Consider the following 25,174-nt stretch of genomic DNA (forward strand, 5'->3'; position numbering starts at 1 on the left):
TTCCTGCCTTGTAAAGCCTCTTCTTGCTTTTAAGTCAACTCAGTGAAAGCCTCAGGAATTCCAGTGGGAAATCATGAAACGTTTCTTCGCCCCCCACCCCCTTTCTGAGATTAAATTAAAACCTGTTTGTCAGTGAAGGAAGCCGCAGGAGGTGCGTGAAGCATGACCGAGGGCGGCGGCTCCGGCTCCCCATGTTCTGATTCCCTTTAAACTGTGTATTTTTATACCCACTAATGACCAAACTTGGGAACATCCGTACGTTTGAAGGTTTGCTAAATATTTTTACCTTCCTTTGAAATCTTTAGATTTTGGCAAAATAAATGTTTTAAGTCATTCTTTATGGGATTAGATGACCAGCCTATTCCCTGAAAAGGGGCTAGCTCTTTCCATCCATGACACTTCCTAGCAGACCTTCCAGGTCACTTCTGAGTCTTTCTTCTTCTGTAAAAAAAATAAGTTAATAAGCCCTTTAATAATTAGTCAGATCTGTTCTCAAACACTTAATACTTCCTGGCTGTGTGACCCTGGGCAAGTCACTTAATCCCAACTGCCTCAGCAAACAAACAAACAAACAAACTAGTCATCTTGGGATCCTAAAGCTGAAGGGATGTGCAGGAGCCATGGGGTCATTTTGCAGATGAAAAAAACTGAAGCAAATGACTAGGCCAGACTTAGAGATCTAGTAAGTCTTGGAGGCTTTCCTGATTCCAGGTCCAAAGAGTTATTTATGGAACCATTTAGCTGCTTACATTATTAGTAATTATTACTCGTATTATTAATTATAAAAACAAATGCCTTGATAAAAATTTCTCCTAGGTTTTAAGAGAGCTGGAGCTCACAATCAAATGGTTTCTCACTGCCCCTTTCCTGACTCACCATTTAGCCAAGGCTTCAACTTGTCTGTTTTTTCCTACAGGATAAACTCTAAGTCCAAACTCAATAGAGTAAGTTTTGCCCTCTTCCCCCTTCTCTTTCTGTCATTTACATCCTCAGTGACAAACCACAATCAGTCGCCGTTGTCACTTCCTCCTCAATTTGGACCAAAGCTTTGAATCCTTCATGGACTCTCCGAGGAAATCCTTGATGGACTCTGGAGAAATCCTTCATGGACTCTCCGAGGAAATCCTTGATGGACTCTGGAGAAATCCTTCATGGACTCTTCAGGAAAATCCTTGATGGACTCTGGAGAAATCCTTTATGGACTTTCCGGGGGAATCCTTGATGGATTCTCTGAGTCTCCGGCCCCTTGGATCCCCATTGGAGGCTCCCCAGTTCTGCTTCTGCCTCATTGTCGGGGGGAGTTAGGATGAAGAGCCGGTCATCAGAACTGGGCATCTCAGCTCAATCCTCGAAGGACCAATCCCACTTAGCCCTTCCTGTTTTTCTTTCTATACCGGTCAGCGTGCAGCCAGGGCTGCCAAAAAGTAACAAAGATGCTTGAGGGGAATGTTAGGAAATCGCAGACCCCAGTGGTGAGGAGGGTCAGGGAGGGAACGTGTGCTGACTATGTGTTGACATTGGGAGAAAATGCAGCCAGCAGCATGAGTCAGGTAATGGATGAGGTCGGGGGGGAGAGAGGGGATGTGCAGGTTAGCCAGGACAGGGCTACTAGGGATTCCAGGAATTAAGGGGAGGCTGAGAGCTGGTCTCTGGGGAAAAGGCCCACTCTCTGAGGGGAGATTTATATCACCCAGGGGCACGGACATCTGTGCTCGTTTTAAAACATTTTACTTAGAGCCGTCTGCTATGGCACTCCTCGACACAAAGAATGATCAAATAAAAACAACATGTTGGTATTTGGTAAAATTTATACAGAGAGGCAGCTGGCTTTTTTTTTTCCCACGAAGTCTAATCCAATCCAACGGTCCTGGCAATAAATATTATGGATGTGAAGGTCCAGAGTGAGCTTTTTTCACAAATCCCACTCCAATGCCTAAGGAATCACACAGTTTCAGATTTGGAAAAGAGCTCCATAGCCAAACCTATGGCCCCCAAACTTCCCTTTCCCAACATCCGTAGGAAGAGGCCATACCACTGGGGTTGGAGTCCCCCTCCCCAGGGCAGCACACTGCTCTCAAGGTGGGACGGCTCCAACAGTTGGGCTTGCCTCTTGACAATTTCCTTTTTGCTTCTTCCCCGCTCTCAGAAACAAACAGAACAAGTCCATTTTGAGTCCGTGAGTCCCCAGTGCCCAGCACTTTCCTAAGGCTTGCCATCCTTCACCATCCCTAGTTCCTTAGGCCCATGGATCATGAATTGAAGGCCTCGCTCCATTCCAATTTACCTTCTGGGAACATCATCCCACTTGCCAGGCCTTCCCAAAGGCAAGGCCACGAAGGACCACGGGCCTCCAGATGGGAGCGTGGCCGAGAACCTGCAGCCTTTCAGCAAGGGCTCACTTAGTCTTTTTCTTGGGGGTCGCTCCAAACCACATTGAAGACTTATGGAATCCAAGATGTGGACCTGGAGGTGTCCCAAAGGCCGATCCCTCACGGTGCACGAGGGGACCCTGAGGTCAGACTCGATGCTGGAGTGATTTGCCCCGAATCCCAAGGGCAGTAACGATTCCAACTGACTCCTGACTCCGAGCCCGTCTGCCAGCCACACTGTCTGTGTCCCGCACGTGGAGTGCCGTGCTCAGCTGGGGGGTCCGGTTTGAGGATATGGAAGGCGTTTGGCGAAGGGCGATTCATACGGCAGAAGGGTGGACAGGGAGTGGCGGTGGTCCTCCCGGAGAAGAGGAGGTGGAGGAGGGCTGGGAGCTGCCTTCTTACTCCTTGTTCTATTTGGCAGAACCAGGGTAGAACTGGAAGGATGGCCTTAATTGCAGGCTGCTGTGCTGGGTAGTGAGCTCTCCATCCCTGAAGGTCTTCAAGCAAAGGCTGGATCATCAGTTGTTGGGGACACTGCAGTGGGGAATCTTCTTGGATCTCCTTTAAGTTCCATGGCCAACTGTGAGATTTGAGCTCTTCCTTCCTGCCTTCCATGATGAATATCAAACAGACAGAACTTCCCGGCAGACAAGGAAGGTGGGAGCTTTCCGCGAGGATGTGACCGGCCTCGAAGCTCAAAGTCGGCTGCTGGGGAATATGAAGTTTGCATCCTGGTATTAAAAGAACCCAGAGCGGCTAATATGGAGATAGGTTTTGCCTGATTTCACATGTATAATTGCTATCATGTTGTTTGCCTCCTCAGTAGGTGGGGAAGGGGCTAGAGGAGGAAGATTTAACAGGAAATGAAGGCTATAAATGACAAATTTAGACTCCCCCCCCCAATTCTCTTCTTCTGTTTATTCCACCTTCAGCTCCCAAACCCCAGAAACCATATGTGGAACCTCGCTTACGCCTGCTTTGCCAACAATGGGAAATGGAAATTTAAAAGGCAATTAATTAGTCTTGCTCTTTGATCCCACCAAGAATGGTAGAAAGAGCGCAGAACTTGGAATTAAAAGTCAACCTCAGAACAGGTACTTCCCTCCTTCGGTGGGGGGCGCTGAATTATGGACCCAGGATGTTGGGAACACCGTCAGGTGCAGATGGTGGGCTACTCAGTTCGAATAAACTGGAACTTGTTTTCTGTTTTTTTGGGAAAGGGAAAATTCTGTTGGGGGTAGGGGAGGGAGGTATCCAGAAATAATTGTTATGGACAAACAAAACAGGGGGAAAGGGTCAAGGTTCAAGTTTTTGACACTAGTGGTAAGTTTTCTCTTATCTCCAAGGTCCAAAAGATGGAGAATGGGAAGAGGTTTTCATCTGGGCTTCATTTCTGGGAGAGATTTATGGGCCTCCATGAATTTGGCTGGGCAAAAAAAGGAACCTTTATTTTCACTAACCTTGGTCTCCTTTGCAATTGTATGAAGTGTGTGTGTGTGTGTGTGTGTGTGTGTGTGTTTAAACATGTTCTGAGCAAATGTCCACACAGAGGGGTCTAAAAAAGTAGGAACCCTAATTTAGCTTAACCCCTTCACTTTACAAATGAGAAAACTGAGGTCCAAAGGGATAAGTAACTTGCCTGCAGCAGTACAAGGAGTGAGGGATTTGAACCCAGGTTTTCTAACTCCAAATACAGCATTCTTTTTTTTCCCCCTGAGGCAACTGGGGTAAGTAACTTACCCCGGGTCACACTGAGAGGAGGTGTTAAGTGTCTGGGGTCAAATTTGAACTCAGGTCCTCCTGCCTTCAGGGCTGGTGCTCCAACCACTACATCAACAAGCTACCCCCAAACATAGCACTGTTTCCACTCTCCCACATCGGTCTCATCTACTTCTACCACTCCAGGATCTTTTCTTTTCTCCCTTCTCTCACTGGAAATCTTCCCCTTGCATTCTTCAATCTATCATTAATCATATCCACAACTTCTGGAGGATGTTCTGATGGTCAAAGAGGGCCTCTCAATTCTAAAGGGGAGTCTTATTTCTCTTAAGTTGATAGAGAACAGCTGAACAAATCAAATCCTGGGTGGCAGAGGGGCTAATCTCAGGCAGCTTTACTGGGCAATTTGTTCTAAGTTATAGCGTAAGAGTCATAGAGGAAACTCCTCAGTGCCAGCAGACCACTGCTTGGTTACCAAAATATACATTGAAAAACACTGTGACATATATGATCATTTGTGTGTGTATATATGTGTGTCTGGGCGTGTATATATATATGGTATGTGTCTATGTACCTATGTGCATGTATGCATGTCTATATGGTATGTATACACATGTGTGTATATCTATACAGTATGTGTCGATATACATGTACAATATAGGCAAGTATATATAGTATGTGTATATCTACAATGTCTATATGTGTACATATATATACACAGTATGTCTACATACATGTGCATAGGTATGTGTATACACTGTATGTGTACACACATGGGTGTATATCTATATAGTGTGCCTATACGTGTGCATGTGTGTATGTATATGTATGTATATCTAGATAACACATGTCTATATATGTATTGTATAGCTATACAGTATGTGCACATATATGTGTGTGCAGTGTATGTACACATGTGTGTATATGTATGTGTATGTATATGCAGCATGTGCACATAGATGTGTATAACTACATAGCATGTGTCTATAAATGTGAATATATGTACATATAGCATTGCACATATGTGCATATCGATAGTGTGTCTATACATGTGCATATATGTATGTATATATAGTATTGTACACACGTGTGTTTATACAATATGTGCCTGTATAGGCATGTGTATATGTATGTATCTAGAGTAGGTGTACATGTGCATGTCTATATATGTGCATATGTGTATGTTTATATCCATGCAGTATGCATACATATATGTATATATAGTATCTGTACACATGTACACATATGTATGTGTACGTGTGTGCATATCTATACATGTGCCTATATGTGTGCATATATCTATATAGTATGTGTCTATATATATATATATACACACACACACACACATCTATATATAGTATGTGCACGTGTATATATCTATACGGTATGTGTTTATATAGATGCATGTTTATATCTATGCAGTATGCATACATATATGTGTGTATATGGTGTCTGCACACATATGCATAAGTATGTGTATGCATAGTTTGTGTGCATATCCGTATATCTATACAGTATGTGTCTATATATGTGTGTATATATATAGTATGTCTATACACATGTGTCTATGTATATATACAGTATGTGTCTGTGTATATCTATACAGTAGGTGTATGTATACACAGTACGTGTACATGTGTATATCTATATACATGTGTCTATATATGTATATAGTATGTGTACATGTGTGCATAGCTATACAGTATGTGTCTTATGTGTGTGTATATATATGCATGTTTATATCTATACAGTATGTGCATGTATATGTGTATATACAGTATGTGTATGTATATGTATGCATAGATATATGCATATATGTATACAGTATGTGTACATGTATATTATATATCTATATAGTATGTATCTATATGTGTGTATATATAGCTATACAGCATGTGTCTATATATGTATGCGTATGTATATATAGTATGTGTACATGTGTGTATGGCTATACAGTATGTGTCTATATATGTATATATACAATATGTGTCCATATATATGTATGTGTATGTATACACAGTATGTCCACTTGTGTGTATATTTATATACATGTGTCTGTATATATATGTATATATAGTATGTGTACATGTGTGTATAGCTATACAGTCTGTGTGTATGTGTATATATACACACATGTTTATATCTATACAGTCTGTGTACATATATATGTGTACGTATATATGTGTATATACAGTATGTGTATGTATATGTGTGTATATATCTATATAGTATGTGTATGTATGTTGTGCATATAGCTATACAGTATGTGTACATATATGTATATATCTATATAGTATGTGTCTATATATGTGTATATATCTATACACCATCTCTCTCTCTCTCTCTCTATATATATGTATGTATGTATGTGTACATGTGTGTATAGCCATACAGTATGTGTCTATATATGTTATATCTATGCATGTTTATATCTATACAGTATGTGTACATATATGTGTATATGTATATACAGTATGTGTCTATATATGTGTGTATATATCTATACAGTATGTGTACATATACAGGTGTATATGTATATACAGTATGTGTCTATGTGTGTATATATGTGTATAGCTATACGATATATGTCTATTATGTGCGTATATATGCATGTTTATATCTATACAGTATGCATACGTATATATGTGTATTTCTATATAGTATGTATCTATGTATGTGCGTATATATCTATACAGTATGTGTATATATCTATATGGTATGTGCCTATATATGTATGTGTATGTATATATAGTATGTGCACATGTGTATAAAGCTATACAGTATGTGTCTATTATGTGTGTATATATGCATTTTTATATCTATACAGTATGTGTCCGTATATATGTGTCCATCTATATAGTATGTGTCTATATATCTACAGTATGTGTCTATATATGTATGTGAATGTTTATATAGTATGTGTGTATAGCTATACAGTATGTGTCTATTATGTATGTATATATGCATGTTTATATCTATACAGTATGGGTCTGTATATGTGTATATATATCTATATAGTATGTCTATATACATGTGTGTATATAAATCATCAATCATCTGTTCATCCATCCATCCATCCATCCACCCATCCATCTTTCTATCTATCTATCTATCAGCATAAGGAATCAGGAATTCCAAGAAGCATAGGAAATCAAGAATGAAATAACACAAAGAAATCAGAATCCAGAGAATGATATTCACAATGACTACAATAAAAAGAATGAAAAAACAATCTTATATTTTATATATGATAGATATTATAATAATAACAACAACAACAATAATAATAAGCCTTAAAAGGCACCTGAACTCAGGTTAATCGTTATGAACAAGGTTGGTTCTGGAGATCATAAGATTAAACTCACCATCTTCCTTTAAGTAGAGGTGGGGGACTAGGGATACAGAATGGTGCATCTGATGTGAAGGGAGACTGCTTCATAGGCTTTCTTTCTCATAATCATTAAGTCAATCAACACGCATTTATCAATCACCTAGTACACGAGGGCAGGGATTATCTTTTGCCTCTTTTATGTCTCCAAGGCTTTGTGCAGAGCTTGGCACACAGTAGGCATTCAATTATATAGTAAAGATGGCCAGACCTGGAACACCTGTGGTCGGTCCGGCAGAATATGTGGCTTCTGGAAACACATTCCTGCTTTGTGCAGCTTTCCTCCGGGCCCTGCCAGGTTAGTGAAGTCATAGGAAAAAGCTGCCATCCTGCCGGCACATCCTTTCCGGCTTCTGGGAAAATGAAGCCATTGCCTCCCTTCAAGGTGGAGGGTTATAATTTTTTTTTTAAGGAGACGTGATTTATGTAGCTTCATTTATTGCAGTACTAAATTAATGCATTTGGCCACATTTCACAGAGGCCTTTCCCATCAGACTGCCTGTAATTTGTTCCCCCAAATGCCTTTGGTATTCAACAGATTTTTAATTAGCTTTCTCCTCAAGTGTTCATGGGATGAACGCCCACCTCCCTTCTAGCCCGGCATTAGCCTGGCTCCAGGACAGGGCAAGGAAAAGCTGGGAATCTCCCGCTCTGGGCCAGGATAGACGGAAAGGACAGACAGACGCACACACCTAGTCATTTTGTGCAATTAGGTGAGCCAGTTATTAGCCAGGCTGATTTAAAAAAAAACCCGGATCGAGCTTCCAGGGCACTGGGGTCACTTGTCTTTCTGGGGTGTTGTAGGTGCGGCGAGAAGCCTTGGCTTGCCGAAGGAGCCGAGCTGCCCCGGGATTCGAGACAGAGCCCATCCCCAACCTGGACTCCCTCAAATTCCCAGTACGCTCCCTGCTTTGGATTAATTAATTTCGCCTCAGGTATCAGAATGCAGATGTTAGAGAGAAGAGGTAATAAATACATGCAGCCATTACCAGCTATTAATTATACATTAAGATCTCTAATTAGTTAAGCAGATTCATAGGGCCTGCAGGGCCAGGTCACTCAAACCATTTTGGGGGATGTAGGAACCAGTTCTGGAGCTAAGAGAAGACCACGGAAATCATCTTATTTTGCTATAGACTCTTGCTCAAGTGTTGTGCAGGCTCAGCGTGCAGACTTGTCCCGATGGGGAACTCACTCCTTGGAGGCAGACCTTTACCCTCTCAGAGGATTCTGGGGGGTAGATCCTACCTCTTGAGGTCTGGTTCTGCATTCTGCAGAATGGGGACAGGAAGGGGAGACAAAATTAAGAGGAAATCATCCTGATAACATCCGTAAGTAAGTGTATGGCTGACAACATACTCATTAAGCATCTACTAAGTGCAGAGGGCTTAGTTCTGGTCCAGGAAGTCCAGGGAAGAGCAGTGATGTGCTGGAGAACAAAAACATCTGTATTTTCCAGAAGCAATGACAGTATTGATTGACACCCACATCCAGACTTTTCTTTGGGCGACAGAACAAGTCTCTGGCCCGGCAGGCGGCCGACACCAGGAACTCAAAGCCCTTTTCCACATGGCCGGTATTTCAAGCACTAGAAAACAGCCTGAAGCCTTTTCTGGTCATGGCCTTCCTGAGATCTAGCATCAAGACTTGAACACAATAATCTAGAAAGATACAGCGAAAGGGAAAGCATTTGGACTGAGGACCCAGTTCAAATTCCGACCGTGGGACATTGAGTGAATGATCAAATCTCCCTATAGGTCTGAAAGGAACAGGGTCAGCGTGAAGGTCCTTCTTGGTTCTAAATTTCTGATCCCCAAAAGCACAATTGATAATCACTTCACTAGAGTGCTGAAAGCCAGCCCCTAAACTAACAAGAAATACAGAATAGAGTGTGGCGGGATTGGGTAGATGGCACTGACTAACTACTGAGACAATAATAATGTGCACATGATCTATTAATACTGCTCAAATACTCTGACAGAGTTGGGGATGCCCTCCCAGCTGTATTATCTCCAACACAGAGCTCCTCTGTGCATAATCCAGCTGCTTTTTTCTCTCTAGGGCCATGTTGCCCTACACAGACTCATTATTGATGCAGGAGTTAAGCAGGTGGATTTGACTCACTGGAACTAAAATTAAAATTAGAACAAACAAACAAACAAAAAGAATCATAATGAGGAAAAGAGGACACACGATTCGAATGGTTTAACCTTCAACAGACTAGAAATAGAAACCAAAGCAAACCAAAATGAGAAATAAATGATAACTGATATCGACAAAGCCCTTTAAATTCTACGAAGAGTTCACAATAGCCCGGAGAGGCAAGAACTTGTGTTATCACCTCACTTTTTGGATGACAGAACTGAGGTCCAGAGAAATTAAATGATTTGCTCAGGATCATATAGCTAGTGAGCCTCAGAGGCCATGTCCAAATCCACTCGTCTGACCACATCACGCCCCCCTCCCAAGAAGGCAGAGCCCTGAGGAGCCAAACCTTGCCAACCCAACGATTCCTAACTTGTGTCCTGTATGATAAAATCCTGTGCTCAATTCTAAGCATCATTTATACTTATTGACCTTTATCTTTTTGCTCCATGAAACGGATAAATCACAGGCCCAGACAGCTAGAACCTGGAAGAAATCTCAGGTTCACTCCCCTCAGTTTTACCAACAAGGTAAACTACAACCAGGGAAACTACTGGGATTTACCCAATGTGACACAGGTAGTCGGTTTCTGAGGTAGCATCGGAACCCTCTTCTGCTCCAACCAATGGGTTCCTTCCACTATACTATTCCAAATTCACAGAAGGGAAGCTAAAAAGGAAGGCTGGAGCCCAATTCGGAAGGGGTCTTAACTGCCAAGCTAGGAAGTTTGTGTTTTATCCAGGAGGCCATGGTGAACAGGGGAGACTAAGATGTCCTGGGAAATGGAGGTGCTACATTCTTGTTATCTCCCCCTTAGCCCTGATACCTACAATTCTGTCCCCAGGTTCCCTGGGGTGTACAAGCAGGGCAAGGATTCAGGCCCAGTGTTTTGCCTAAGCTTGGGGTCATCCAGGGAGACGTCCAGCAATATCCAGACCCACAAGCCAGCCGGGGAACGAGACGCAAAATATCCCAAGTGAAGCATGAGAAGGGATCTGTTTGTGACCATCTCTGCTATTCCTGCCACTGACCCTATGGAGAAAGCAAACCTCTCTGAGAGGATTATCATAGCAAGTCTATTTTCCATTGTCTAAACTGAGCACACCCTCCCCACCAAGATATGCCCTTGCCCTGGACCTCCATTACTCTAATTACATAGCTAAGCAAGATTAATGGATTTCCAGGGAATTCCTTAGGAATTAATGACTTATTAACAGGATAGGGGGCCGTACCCAGCCAGAGGGCAATGGTGAATCATAAAAAAGCCTCTTAATAAGAACCCCCCTATTTGTTCATTAAAATGTGCTAATTGAAAACCCCAAGAACAACATGTGAAAATATTCCAGACTTCTAGATACACACAATAAAACTTTTATTCAGCGTGTCTAAGCAAAGACTGCTCACGCTGACATGTAACACCAGATGTGGAAAGGGAAGTGTGACATGGGACAGGGAGCCACCAAGAAAACCTCTATGTGTGTACCCAGGATGACGGCGCGACGAGGATAAAGTGATGGTGCTCGTCATGGAGGGAGCAGGTGCTGAGAAGCGGGGTCACCTCTGTAAGTCACTCCCTAGTGTCTCTGGCTCCTTGAGGTAGCAGCCGTGTATCCAGGCTGCAACACTGAGAAACCTGTATACTGTGTCTTTAGTTCTGATAGACCATCGGTCAGTCAAGCAACTAACTGGAAGCACTGGTTAAGCACCTGTTATGTACCAGCTAAGTTCTAAGGATAGAAAAAGTAAAGAATCAAGAAAGAACGAGTGGGGATGGGAGGAAAAGATGGACACAGAGACAAGGAAGAAATAATAGGGGAGATAAAGACAGACAGACACAGAGAGAGAGAGACAGAAAGAGAAAGACAGAGAATGAGACAGAAAAAAAGAGAGACAAAGGAAGAAAGAGTGCAAGGGAGAGAAAGAGACAGAGATAGAAAGACACACACAGAGAGAAAGAGACAGGAAGACAGAGACAGAGACAGGGAGAAAGAGCATGAAGAAGAAAAAGAGAAAGACAGGGAGGGAGGGAAAGAGGGAGACAGACTGACAGATAGATGAAGGGAGGAACAAAATGCATACAAAGTAATGGGGTTTTATCAGCTCTTAAGTGTCTGCTACTAAGGTTTAGGCCACATGTGAGGTGCTGAAGACCCAGAAACAAAACGAATGGGTGCAAGTCCTTGGGGCGCTTCCTGGTAACAGACACACTGATACCAAGTAGACGGAATTCCTGCTTATGCCGAGTGCATTCAGTCCCCATTCAGTGGGATGCTCTGGTCGGATGTTCATCTGGAGCAGCCTTGAAAGGCTGGTTTAAAAGAAAACCGCAAAGAAACGAGGAAATTCTAATCCCAGGCAGCCAGCATAGAGGAGGAGCCAGGGCTGAGGGTGGGTAGCTCAGAGCTCTGAACCCCTTTCACAGGAGGGGCCCCAGGATTCTGGGTGATGGGCCCTCCAGGGAGGCAAGTCCTGTTTGGACAAGCTGGTTCCCCAGCTTCCCCAGGGCACCGTTGGGAACCCTGAGCCTCAGTGCGGCTCTTCCCATTCCTAGCTCTCAGGCTGAATCTGGGAAATGGCTCAAATCCAAAATGGGTCTGCAGCTGTTCTTGGCACTGGGGAAATACGGGCAGCAAGGAGCACATCCTGCCCTTGGGAGTCAATGTTCTTCCTGGGAGATCCTCCAGGCACCCAATCCAATAAAAAGTCCTTAAGAAGCACTGGGGATGGGGTTTGGTGCTAATAATGCGGCGGCTGGGGAGGGGCTCTCTGGAGAGGCCTGCTGCAGGGGGAGGTGCCTGAAAGGAGAGAGGGACTGTAGGAGGCATAAGGGAGCATGGGGTACCTTCCTTACAGATGGAGCCACTGAGGAAAAGTAAGGAGGATGGGTGAATGATGTTGCCCATGAACAAGAATAAGCCAGGCCCTCTCCTCATAGAACTCCTTCCAATTGGACACAGGCTAGTCCCCTTCCCTCTGAGTCCAAATCCAGTCTCAGACACTTCCTATCTATGTGTGATCATAGGTCACTTGATATGTTTGTTCAATTTCCTCATCTGTAAAATGGGGATAATAACTACCTCACAAGGTGGTTTTGAGGATCAAATGAGGTATTTGTAAAGTGCTTAGTACAGTGCCTGACACATAGAAAGTGCTTAATGAAAGCAAACTATGAACAAGAATGCCGAATTCTGATCGGAGCCTGATTTTTGTCCTCCTGGGCACGAGGAAAAGGCAGTGTGGAAGTTAAGACTCCTGGACCTGGCATCACAAAGAACCAAGGATCCTGCCTTGTGCACGCGGGTGCCACATGACTGTGAGCAGTCACTGTACTCTGGATCCTCGGGTAAGTAACTTTCTGAGATTCAACACTAGTTATTGTGGATGGGTCAGGATTACTTCTGGAGGGACAAAGCACGGAGGAGCCCTTTCGTTCTTACTTTTCTCAATTATTCTCAAATAGGATATTTGATTCTCATTTTATAGACGAGGAACCTAAATTTCATAGGGAAAAAAACTTTCTGGGCTTAACCCATGCCCCGCCTCCTTGTTGTGCTGATGTTCAATGTGGCTTGGGGAGAGCAGTCACTGTTCGATACATATAATGGGCACATCCACATTTCCTGAGGCCCTGAATGGATCTCAAATCCAGCTCTTGTGTCTACATAAAGTTTTTCCATGTTCTAAAGGGAACATGTGAGAAAGACTCTCCTTTCAGAGGAGCTCATGATTTCTGATGGAGCGAGAGAGAAGGCTGAGGACAAACTAAAAGCCTGTGCTTTCTGTCCCTGGTAGTCAGGAGCTCGTGATTTCTAATGGTGTGAGAAAGGAGGCTGAGGACAAACTAAAAGCCTGTGCTTTCTGTCGCTGGTAGTCAGGAGCTCGTGATTTCTAATGGTGTGAGAAAGGAGGCTGAGGATAAACTAAAAGCCTGTGCTTTCTGTCTCTGGAAGTCAGGCCCTTGTGATTTCTGATGGCTTTTCACAGAGCACCCATAAATGTACCATTTTGTAAGAATCAGACTGCAACATGGGCTGTTGGCACTCTTCACTCTGCCCGGCAGGGAGAGTAGACAGGGCCTGCTGGGGTTGGCCTCCCTGAGAATCAGGAGAGAAAGCATCTTGGATAGTCTGAACACAGCATTATCCAGGGCCTGCCCATCTGAGACTCCTGATGTTCTAGGTAGCATAGTAGATCGAGGACTGGACATCAAGAGGAGGCAAGATCTGAGTTTAAATCCTGCTTCTGACATTTAACTAGCTGTGGGACCATAGGCAAGTCAATTAACTACTCAAATTTCCTCATCCATAGTGATGCATGCTGAAAGAGCAAGGCTTTTTAGCTGTTTGACAACAATAAGAGGCATCATTTATATAAAATATGGTTCCTAAAGCACTTAGTACTTATTACTCCTCAGATAATTAGAATAATCCTATGTGAATGTCTGGGGTTGTATCAGCCTAATGTCATAGACGAGGAGATGAGTTCAGAGAAATTCTGTTTAATTTTTGTAGAGAGGCAATAAATAGAGAGCAGGCCTCAAAACCAGGAAGGGACAGGATCAAGTTCTGCTCTGACATCCATAGGTTGTAGACCCTGGGAAAGTCACTTAACCTGTTGATGTAATAAGCAACTCTCAATGAACTGCAAGAAAGGTACAGAGCTAGGCTAGTTAGAGGAATTTTCTGACCCATAAGTTTATGAAATCAGAAACATATTCCTTATTCTTTCTGTCTTTGTGTTCCCTGGATTTAGCAAAATGTCTGCAGACAGGAGGTGCTTAATGAATGCTTGTTGACAGATTTGCCTAACCATGTCACATTCTTACTCCATAAAATGCAGTAGCTCCTGATTTCCTGCTGGATCTGCTATAAAATCTTCCAATAGGGATTTGAAATCCTCCACTGCCTGGCTTCTTTCTATGATTTGTTATCTCCATTTTAGATCTGAAGAGAATCAGTCTCAGGGTGGGGGATAACAGAGGATTGGAGTTGGGGGGGGGGGAATATCAGCTTTTTACTGGCTCCAAGTCTCACAGACTTTCCATCCTACTCTATTAAACCCCTACAACTGTAACTTTTTTAAAAACGATTTCTCCTCCAATAGGGTCCTTTTTGGGAAATGTGGATTGAAATCAGGCAGTTGAATAATAAGTCCATAGGGCTCTATGGTTGGGAAAAAATACCTTGTGCCTGCTGCTGGGGCTCCTTTTGGCACCCCCAACAACTTTGACACAAGAAGCAAATTGGTGGAGGGGCTGATTTTCTCTGACAACAAGATGGTTGTCATGCTCATCCTTGGACCCTAGAGGGACCCGGTGATACTTTGGGGGCAGAGTCAGGGCACACAACGTTGGTATTGACTCCCATATTGGACGCAGAATTCTTAAATCCCTAGAAGACGTGGAGCGGGCCTTATCTTCTGATGCTTGTGAGATCATAAATTCATTCCTGTCTGTGTTCAGCTTTGGGGGAGAGGCAAGGGGAAGGGTTTACATCTGTGTCTCTGTGGCTTTCATTTTGGTATTTAGCACCATGGTGAAGAGTACTTCTTAATCAGGACTCCCCTTTTTAACAGTAAACATGCCCGTGCTCATGCTCTTGGAGGAGTTTTTCTGATATCCCGGGGAATTTAATCTTTGGCCCTGGTTGCAGAATCGAGCCTGCCTATGCCCGTCTTGAGACAGAATGTGAGGCTTTGGGCGTCTCTGATAAAACAGCTGACTCTGGTTCTCCAAGTGTTTTCACCCCGAGCCCCCCTTTCAAGTTGGAACTAACACAGATTTTGGCCTTCCATTCTTTAGTGGAACACACTGAACATCAGCATCGAGCCCAGAACCCAGGGTAAAAGTTATGGACAAAAGGGAATGAGCTTCCCTGAGGATCTGGGGTCACCTCTCCGATGGGGGTCTTCTGGGAATAAGCAAGAATGAGAGAGTTTGGAGAATTCTTTATTTTTGTCTCTGTAAGTCGTTCTGTAAGTACACGGCAGTGCTTATGCTTTTTGTTTGGAAATGAATCGAGGTCACAGGGCCGTGCTTATTATCCAAGGTGGAATTTTAATTCCAGGCCAGCTTCTTTCTCCTACTTTCATAAGGCTATCTCTTACCTCATCCCTTTGGCCTGGTGAGGGAATCATAATTAATTCTACTTTATTTGGTGATGTGGACAGTGTGAGGAACTTCTGGTGTGAAAATTCCTTTCACAGATGCTGACTGGCAGCTCATCCATAACTGAAAGTAGGGAATTTGATTAGGTGACTGGACCAAGGTGAATCATCAGTCCTTGTCAGAGAAATGTCTAACTGAAAGCTCTTACTAAGCCTTCCGTGCACCACAGCCCACCCTCTCTCTATCTCTGTTTTGCTGTCTCAGTCCCAATCTCAGTAGAAGAAAAATATACAGGGGAAGCAAGCAGGTCATCTGGTTTGCTCCAAAACCAGATGCCACCGATGATTTCATTATCCAAGCTGCAGGAGGCGCTGGGACAAACCCATCGACAAATCTTTACGAAATGCTGATAGTATATCAGTTGTTGGGCTGGGTTCTGGGAGTCCAAGCAGCAAATGTGGCAGCCAGTACCCTCAAGGGGTTTAAATTCAATGTGTGTGTGTATGTATGTGTGTGTGAGAGAGAGAGAGAGAGAGAGAGAGAGAGAGAGAGAGAGAGACAGAGAGTGAGGGAAGAGAGAGAGAGAGAGAGAGAGAGAGAGAGACAGAGAGTGAGGGAAGAGAGAGAGAGAGAGAGAGAGAGAGAGAGCGAGCGAGCGCATATTCTAGATCAGAAAGAAATGTTTTCTCTAGTATAATAAAATAAAAACAGAAGAAAAATCACAGTCTGGGCAGCTGGAAGGAACACCTTAAAGATTACCTAGTATAATCCCATCACTTGGCAAATAAGGAAACAGGTCCAAAGGCTCAAAGTCACAGAGTTAGGAAATAGTAAGACAAGATTTGAACTCAGAGCCTCTGTACTCAGGTCACATCTACTCTGCTACATTCATTCTGTGACAATGGCAAAGAAATCTACACGTTTTAGCTTGTCCCCTCCCCCCCATCAACCTTAGAGCCTAAGCAGGCCCTAAAAGCCCGAGCTCTGTTCCACAGCGTATCTGGGGCCGATTGGGCTGCTTTGGATTCCAGTGAGGCAGTTCATGAATCTGCAGGTCCTTAAGATGCTAGTTACAGGGGTCAAGCTAATCTCCTGGAAAGTAACTTGGGGGGAGGGCGCGGGGAACGGCTCTTTCCCAGTCTATCTTACAGTCTGGAATTTTCCCTGATAGCCGTAACTGTGTGTGTGGCTTTCTATACACAAATGTATGCACGTGCTACTTTTTTCCTGAACATTATCAGCTTGAGAAGACATGAGATGCCCTATCAGTTTCGATCCCTTCAGACAGCTGGGCCAGCTCCAGGGTTTTATTTGCGGACACCCGTGCTGCGTATGTGAGTCTGGATCACACACAGAGGTTAAAGCCTTCTTGGCTGGGGATTTCGGCAGAGACCTTAGCTTCTAACAGGCCCAAACTGGTACAGTCTTGGTTATTCTTTTTCTTCATCATCATCATCATCTTCTTCCTTCTTTGTCCCTCTTCCTTCTCCTCTTCCTCTTTTTCCTCCTTTTATTCCTCTTCCTCCTCTTTTTCCTCCTCCTCCTCTTTTTCCTCTTCTTCCTTCTTCCTTACAAGTAGCCCTGAACTTGAAACTTTCCCATGATGCTTTCTTTAAGGAAATTTTAAAAAATGCCTCTCTCTGGAGGATGAAGAGGTACAAGAGAAATGCTGACAGAGAGAAGTACCAGGAGATTTTAAACACATTGACTTTTATGGTTAAAAAGTCTCCTTGAGCATACGGACATGTGTTTTAACTCGAGGTGATATTAACATGGTCAAACACCCATTACTCAAGTCAAGTCCTCTGTCATGTCAGACCAACTGTTACAGAGGAAGAAAGGATGGTCAGGGACCAAACCAGCCTCCTCATGTCTCCTCCAATCCGCCTGTGTGGACAAGCCTGGGGAGCATTTCTCTCCCGGCCTTCCCAGATGCCGCTTCAAACCACATCACGGGAGGGACGGTTGTGATGTTGCTGTTGGGGTATCCTACCTGCATCCGTCCCCTCTAGGGCCGGGCGTCCCTTCATGATCTTTGCTCCTACCATGAAACCACAGACTCTTGTATTAGATAAATCTTGCGTGGGTTTGATTCTTCTAAGTCTAAGCAATGATGAAAAACGAGGGAGGGGAAAAAGGAGACTGAGCCAAGAGCATAAATCCATGTGGGGATGGAGAAGGCATTCCCCTCTCTGCAAAGTGAAATTCAAATCTGCACATCTTGTTTGCATTAGGTGCCGGCAGCCTGTCTTGTCCCACCGCCAAATGAGTCAGATGGCAGTGTGTAAAGATAGGAGGACATGAATAAAAACACATGACCGATGGCCACTGCACGCATAAAATAGGAGGAGGCAGAAAAATGGGATCTGCCGCCTGACGGGTCACTTGGAGCCAGCGGTTCTGCGTTCCGTCACGAACGTCCGCGCCAATGGCTACCGGATGGGGCCGATGCCGCGATTCCCCTCCTTGCTGTCCCAAGTTAGGACAAGGTCCTTGGCACATGGCTGTACCTTCCATAGAAGTGGTACTGGCCAAAGGCATGGAAAGAAACTTCTCTTTTTGACTGGAGGGGAAAAAAACAGTTTTTAAAAAAACAGAACTATTGAAGGGATGCTGAAAGGCAACCTCGTGATTTCCTTGCCACGGGGAAGCACCAAAGATGGAGCTTCTTCCAACGTAAGTCGGTTCTTTCCCAACAACATTTGACCTCAAATTGTCACTTGGGGGTCCTGTGAAGGTAAGGGGATCGCGCTGGGTCCCACCGCCAGGATGTGCCGACTCCCAGGCCGCCTCTCTATTACAGCGTGGTACTCTCAGGATGATAGGTCGCCAATCTGGAGTTGGAAAGGACCTTGGAAGAAATCTCATCTCATGTTACAGAAGACAAAAGGAAGTCTCAGGGAGCTCATAGTCATTAAGTGTCAAATGGAGAACTTGAGGCTTTGTAAGTATGGTCCTGGTATGATATCCGCGGTACCACACTGCCTCTTATTGCCTCCGTTAGGGCAGAGATGGGGATTGAGTTTGTGGTTTCATTTTTCTAGGGAGCTTGTGGGTGAGGAGCTCTCTCTACCAATCGGGCCAGTTCCTTCTTTATAATTTATAGTCTCATAAAGGTGTTTAGAGCACTGAGAATTTAAGGAACCTGACCAGGAACAAGCTTGTTTGATCAATATGTGTCAAAGATGGAACCTGAACTCGCTTCTTCCTGGTTTTGAGTTGCTTCTCCTTCCTCTGGCTCGCTGTCCCTCATTCACTCAGTTAACACTCCATAATACATTCGGCAATGACATAACAAACGGAGGGGACGTTTCTGAACCTTCTCAGGTTCTGGTGAGAAGGCCTCTGGAAGGCAGATGCGAGGCCCAAGTTGAGCTTGTGAAGAGAGGGCCGGGCTGAGGGTGATTTATAGTGATTTTATTGCAGATCCAGTAATGAAACTTGTTTGAACTGTACTGGGAAGTGGCGAGACTGGCGGAGCAGCAGATGAGGCCGGGCCCGCCTTCTGCTAGTGCAAAAACAGGAGTCTGTGTTTTAGCTGAGAAACCCAAGACCAATATGGACCCAATCTTAGCCACAGTGGCATACAGGGGACTTGGGTTCGAGTCATAATTCCGACGTGGGCCTGGGTGATACTGGACAAAGCCATTTCTCTTCTCTGGGCTTCTGCTTGCTACTCTATGGAAAAAGGAGGTGGGTTTGAGGGCTTCTTCTAACTCTGCATCTGCAAATTAGGTCAGTTGTGATTCACCCCTATTGGAGGAAAATTCAGAAAAGAAACAGGAGAGCAGGCTGCCAAATATTATTAGCATTAGGAGAAGGGAGCAATTTCTGGCACCTTTTGATATTTCCTGAGGCTCTTGACTGAAAATAAAGTTCTATAAAACTGGGGGAATCTCCAGGAAAGCGGGGTCTGGTGCAGTGGAAGGTGTTCTTCCTCCTGTTTCTCGATGGAAGCTTCCAGAGTGACCAAGGATCTCAGAGGGCTGACGTCTGGTCTCCGTCCGCAGCCTTCTGTCTTTCCACTTCCCTTGAGTGGATGGTCCGCCCCCCGCCCTCACCTCTTGGGCTTTTGGGGAGAGTGTGCTCTCCTGGGGCCCCTCCCGCCTGCTCAGTCCCTTCTTTTCGGATTCTTCTGCTAACTCAACTTTCACAGTCCCCGACCGAGGCTTTGTCCCAGGCCGTCCCTTCTCCTTGATTCTCTGGGCTTCCCTCTCACCCCTATATAAGTGACTTATACATGTACAACATCTCTGTGTACACATTTATACCCACAGACACATACCTGCAGACACCGATAGCGATACAGGTGGATAGACTGAGGACAAATGGGAAAGGCAGAAAGACAGAAAAAAAAGATAACAGAGAGAGAGAAAGAGAGAAAGAGAGAGAGAAAGAGAGAGAGAGAGAGAAAGAGAGAGAGAGAGAGAGAGAGAGAGAGAGAGAGAGAGAGAGACACAGAGACAGAGACAGAGACAGACAGACATACACACAGAAAGAGACAGAGAGTGGAATGAAGAGAGACAGACACACAGACAGCATTAAGCAAAACTCCCTTCTCTAGTGGCCATGTGTAAACTTTTAGAACTCAGCTAAGATCATGAAAAGTGTCCTTTTCCCGAGGCCTCGGGGAGCACAGAGATGGGCCTGGGCCCTCTGCGCCAACCAGCCCCCTCCTGATGACGTAGCATCAATGCCATGAACAGCTGGCTTTCCCTTCAGACCAAAAGCCAACCTCCTTCTCACCTGAGTCTTTCTAATTCTGGGTGTGTTTTCTTAATTAAGGGCCATGTGGATTCTCTGGGAGGAAAAAAATCCTGTCTGCCTCCTTATTTGAGCTGGCTGAGCTGGGGGTGGGGGGGTGAGAGCTCTGCAGCATCCATCAGTACAATGATTATGCTCAGAAATCTGGGTTCTGCCTACATGTTCTCTTGTCGCTCTGATTTACCACAATCCGATAAACATTTATTAAGCACCCAATGCATACATGGAGCTAATAGACTAGTTCTAAAGTCAAGTCAGTCTGACACAGGGGAAAGGAAAGGTAGCATAGAACCTGAGTTCAAATTCACCGAATGTTCCTGGGCCTTAGTTTCCCCATCTGTATAATGAGGGAAGTAAGACTAGACAGCCTCTGGTTCTTGGTCTATAATCCTATGACTCTCCATCCCATCTTTGATCCGCCAACCTGTGCCTTTATGGCCAATCTTGATAATTCAGTGTTTGCAGAGCTCCATATACCTACGATCATCATTGAGCCTCCCAAGCACCCAGGGAGATGACCTCAGACATTCTCAGGTATGTCTGCATTGTCTTTCCCATTAGAGGAGGAACACCTACAGGACAGGGAATGTTTCAGTTTATTCTGGATCTCCAGAGCTTAGCACTGTGCCTGGTATACAGTAAGCGCTTAATAGATGCTTGCTGAGTGGTTAAGGTATTATTATTAGTTTACAGAGGAGGAAACTGAGGCTATGAGAGTTGGAATGATCTGCCCCTGATTGTGCAGTGAGTAAACGCCAACCACAACAAGAACCCAGGATTTCCTGACTTTTCATCCAGTTCCCTCCCCATATCCTGAGCTGCCTATGAATACAGGTCAGAGTTCTCCAGTTCCCGGTCCCTTCTCAGTAATAACATCTCCCTCATTTTCAAACTGCTCGGCTTAATTACATTCCCATTCCCATTGGGCCCAACTCTAGCCTGGACACCCAGCAGACCTCTGGAGGAGAGAACACAAGACAGCATGGGACAGGGATGGGCCAGTTCACATCTTGCCTCTGGCCCTATGGGACATCCACCCACTCTTTCTGAACTGAGAAATGAGAGAATAATAGTTATCTTATGTACCTTCTTACCTATTTCCCCACCTACTGCTTACAGGATCATCTGTCAAACACCATGGAACCCTTAGAATGGGACAGAATGTCAACTGGGACTATGACCAGGACCCCAGATTCAGGGCCAGAAATGACCCAGGTGACCGTCGAGCCCAGAAGGGCTTTTCAGAGATGTTGATAATCATACTGTGATTCAGTACGATTTTTAAAACAATAGTTTTTTATTTTCAAAATACATGCAAAGATAGTTTTCAACATTCGTCCTTGGCAAAACCTTGTGTTCCACTTTCCCCCCACCCTTCCCCCCCATTCTTTCCCCTAGAAGGCAAGTAATCCAATACATGTTAAATATGTATAATTCTGCTATATATATTTCCACAATTATCATGCTGCACGAGAAAAATCAGATCAAAAAGGAAAAAAAAAAGAAAACAACAAGCAAGCAAACAAGAACAAAAAAAAGTGAAAACACTATGGTATGATCCACACTTAGCCATGCAGATGGCTCTCTCCATCCCAATTCTATTGGAATTGGCCAGATTCAGTATGATTTCATTCACCCAAAAACACTCATCTGAGAAAAGACTCCAAGAGGTTGATTACACAAACATGGGGAAGGGGGTCTATTCTAGTTCAATTTGCCCATGTTACAAATGGGAAAACTGAGGATTTTCTGAGCTCACACTAGAAACATCTATTTTTTCATCTGCATCCATTGAGGAGGGCATTATGAGAGAAATGAGAAAGTACATTTTCCAGGGTGCTGTCACGCGCTTGGGCTGAGAAACAAAAACATCATTTTGTCCACAGCCAGTCACCCCGTACGTCTACTGAGCAGATGCCTTTCAGAAATGAGCATGCAGTGGGCAGAGGCGGTGGCTATAAATTCTGAACTGTGCTTACCTGTTAATGTAACTGAGGGCGACATAGGTCGGCTGCTGTAACTCTTGCTTTTCCAAAACACGAGGATCTGTGTCTGTAATGAAAACACAATGAGGATTTTTCAACGTTTGCCCGAAAAAAAAAATGATATGTGGCTGTCTAACTCAGAGCAATTGGGCCGACACACAGAAAATGAGGTCAAATTTAACGTTCCCCTTTGGTGAGAGAGCCCAGGCAACCCAAATACGCTGGTCCGTCCATCCATTCATAAATAACAAAATATTGCATTACTGTTCAAGGGAATTCCAAACATCAACAGTGATAAAAGGCCCATATGTCATGCAAACTTTCACAATCCCCTCATAAATATTAGTTTTCATTGCTTACGGTTACAATGTCGGCATAGTTTCCACTGTTTAATCTGCTTTAAAAAATGGCGGGTGGGGGAGGCAGGAGGGAGAAGGAGAGGAGGAGAGGGAAAGCAATGAAGTTTCCCTTAATTAGGCTTTTTTCAATGACTAGGCCAATTACAAGGCTGTTTAAAAGCAAGATCTAAAAACCCATGGCTTATTCATCTATTAAATGTGCTTCTATGCTCCTAGTGCGGAGGGCCTGGCAGGCTACAATAGGCGCCGCGTTTGTGCAGGCTGTTTTTTGAGAACGTCAAACAGAAACTTTCTGCTACACACAATCTCTAAGTTGTTCGACAAACATTTATTGATACATCTACTATAGGAAATGCCTTGTCTTGTGAGCAGGGGGAATCCAAGATGACCACGGCGTAATATCGCCCATTAGATTATCTCTAAAATAACTAGAATAGAAAGAAGTAGGTGAAGAGGGCATAAAGCAAATTGGTATTTGATTTTTCAAAGCTATATTTGGATGTGCCTTTTGTTGCTTAATCACTTTTCCTCCCCAATATAGTCTATTCTATTTCTCCCCAGCCATCCCTAAAGAGAAATGAGTTAGCCAAAGTATCCAGCGTTTCCATGTTCCCAATGTTATACCCAATATTCCACACTCCAAGTCCTCCACTTCTCCACTGAAAGGAGGCCTGGATCAGGGGAGGAACTTAATAAATGTTTGGTGACTAATATTATGTTATGTTATAATTATATTATATTATAATATAATATTAAGTATTGGATTTCAAGAGACAAAGTTATTCCCTTTGGCCTATGAGCCATCGGGGGCACGTCAAGGATGATTATAAGAAAAGGATCTCAGCTTAGCTGATGGTCCCTGATTGGAATTTGAGAGGTGGAAGGGTGGGGCGACGGTACCATCTAGACAAAGACACAGAGGCTGGAAAATATAGAATATGTTTGGGAAGCCACACTCAGCTCACCTGCAGCACAATGCATCTAAAGAATCACAGATTTACAAGCGACCTCAGAAGCCAGAAAGCCATAGCAAACCTCCAGCCCCCATCTCATGGCTTCTAGGACAGGTAATTGTTCAGACTTCCAGTGAGGGGGAGCTCCCGACCTGATGAAGCGATCCTTATGAGATTAGGTAGGAAAAACAGGTTGGCTCCAGACTGTTAAAGGCCTTGCAGGCCAAACTAGGGAAATGACACGATATGATGGACAAATACAGTTGCTCCAGGGAATTCCCCTTTGGGAAGGCATAAACCAACTTGGGGATAGTCCCCAGGAGCTCAGCTCTGATAATTCTAGAAAACGGTGTTATTCTTAAAAGCAGACAAGGCCCCATGAAGAAAAAAACCAATCCTTTGAAATGGAAAAAAAAAAAAAAAAGCTAAAAAGTAATCGGTTTCATCAGAATAAAAGAGAGGAAGATGAATACATTATTATTTTTGGAAGTGGGGGGAGCCCTTCTGATGTTTAGCCCAAGTTTCTTTTAAAATTAACAACAGGATAGTTTGAAACTGGATGTTATAAACACATCCCAGCTGCACTCAGCAGTAATTCTGTCTTTGATGCGAGGACAGATGCGGTTTTAAGCACTCTGGGATGGAAAGTGTTTACTGCTGTGGGGTGCATGGGGTACATGCATCAGCCCCCCCCCCCCAGTGTGTGTCACCAGGGAGCGAGGAGGGAGTAGGGACATCAAAGACAGAGAGATGGATCAGCAGGATGGACAATGGGAATTAAAATGATACCCAGGCTCCCTCCTCATTTTCCACTTCCACACAGATTCTAATTTCGTCCCTCTGGCTGTCTCACAGAACATCTGATCCAGGCTCTCCCTAACCAGGGATCCCCACTATAATGTCCCCCCAAAGGAGTCATCATTATTTATGCAAAGACCTCAACTGAGGGGAGTCCTACAGTGTCCTGAAGGAGCCCTATGATTGTCGAGAAGCTTTTTCTGGCTCTTGAGCCTCTATCTGCATTTTTTACAACTATTGCCCACCATTCCTGGTTCCATCCTCTGACCGAGTCTGTTCTCAATCGCACCTACCCACCGGCAAGGTTGTTTCATTGACATTCAGTGTCAGAATGAGTTCCGGAATTGGGTCAGAAAACTGGGTTCCAAGTCCCGGGTCTGCCATTTGTTAATTGCATGGCCCCGGGTATCTTCCACTCTCTGACCCTCAGCTTTTTCATCTGTAAATTGGAGACGAGAACAGAGTTCTCCAGGAACAGAGAAAGCGCTGTGTGACCGTGAGCCCATCAGTCCTGGGAGGGGCTTCTCTGAATTTCTCCTCTAGAGGAGACTCTGGGGTTGGAGTAGACTAAAGTGCTGTGTGGAC

The 25,174-nt window shown here is 44.2% G+C and overlaps 1 protein-coding gene across 1 annotated transcript in view; it reads right to left on the bottom strand.

The window, feature by feature from the left end:
• Positions 1–25,174, bottom strand: part of JAZF1 (JAZF zinc finger 1) — a 197,421-nt gene that overhangs the window by 89,033 nt on the left and 83,214 nt on the right. Inside the window, exon 2 of the mRNA XM_052001700.1 lies at positions 22,474–22,546. Coding sequence (XP_051857660.1) covers positions 22,474–22,546 — 73 coding nt within the window. The remainder of the gene's footprint in view (positions 1–22,473; positions 22,547–25,174) is intronic.

Source organism: Antechinus flavipes, chromosome 5 (assembly GCF_016432865.1).
Source record: "Antechinus flavipes isolate AdamAnt ecotype Samford, QLD, Australia chromosome 5, AdamAnt_v2, whole genome shotgun sequence".
Taxonomy (NCBI): Eukaryota; Metazoa; Chordata; class Mammalia; order Dasyuromorphia; family Dasyuridae; genus Antechinus; species Antechinus flavipes.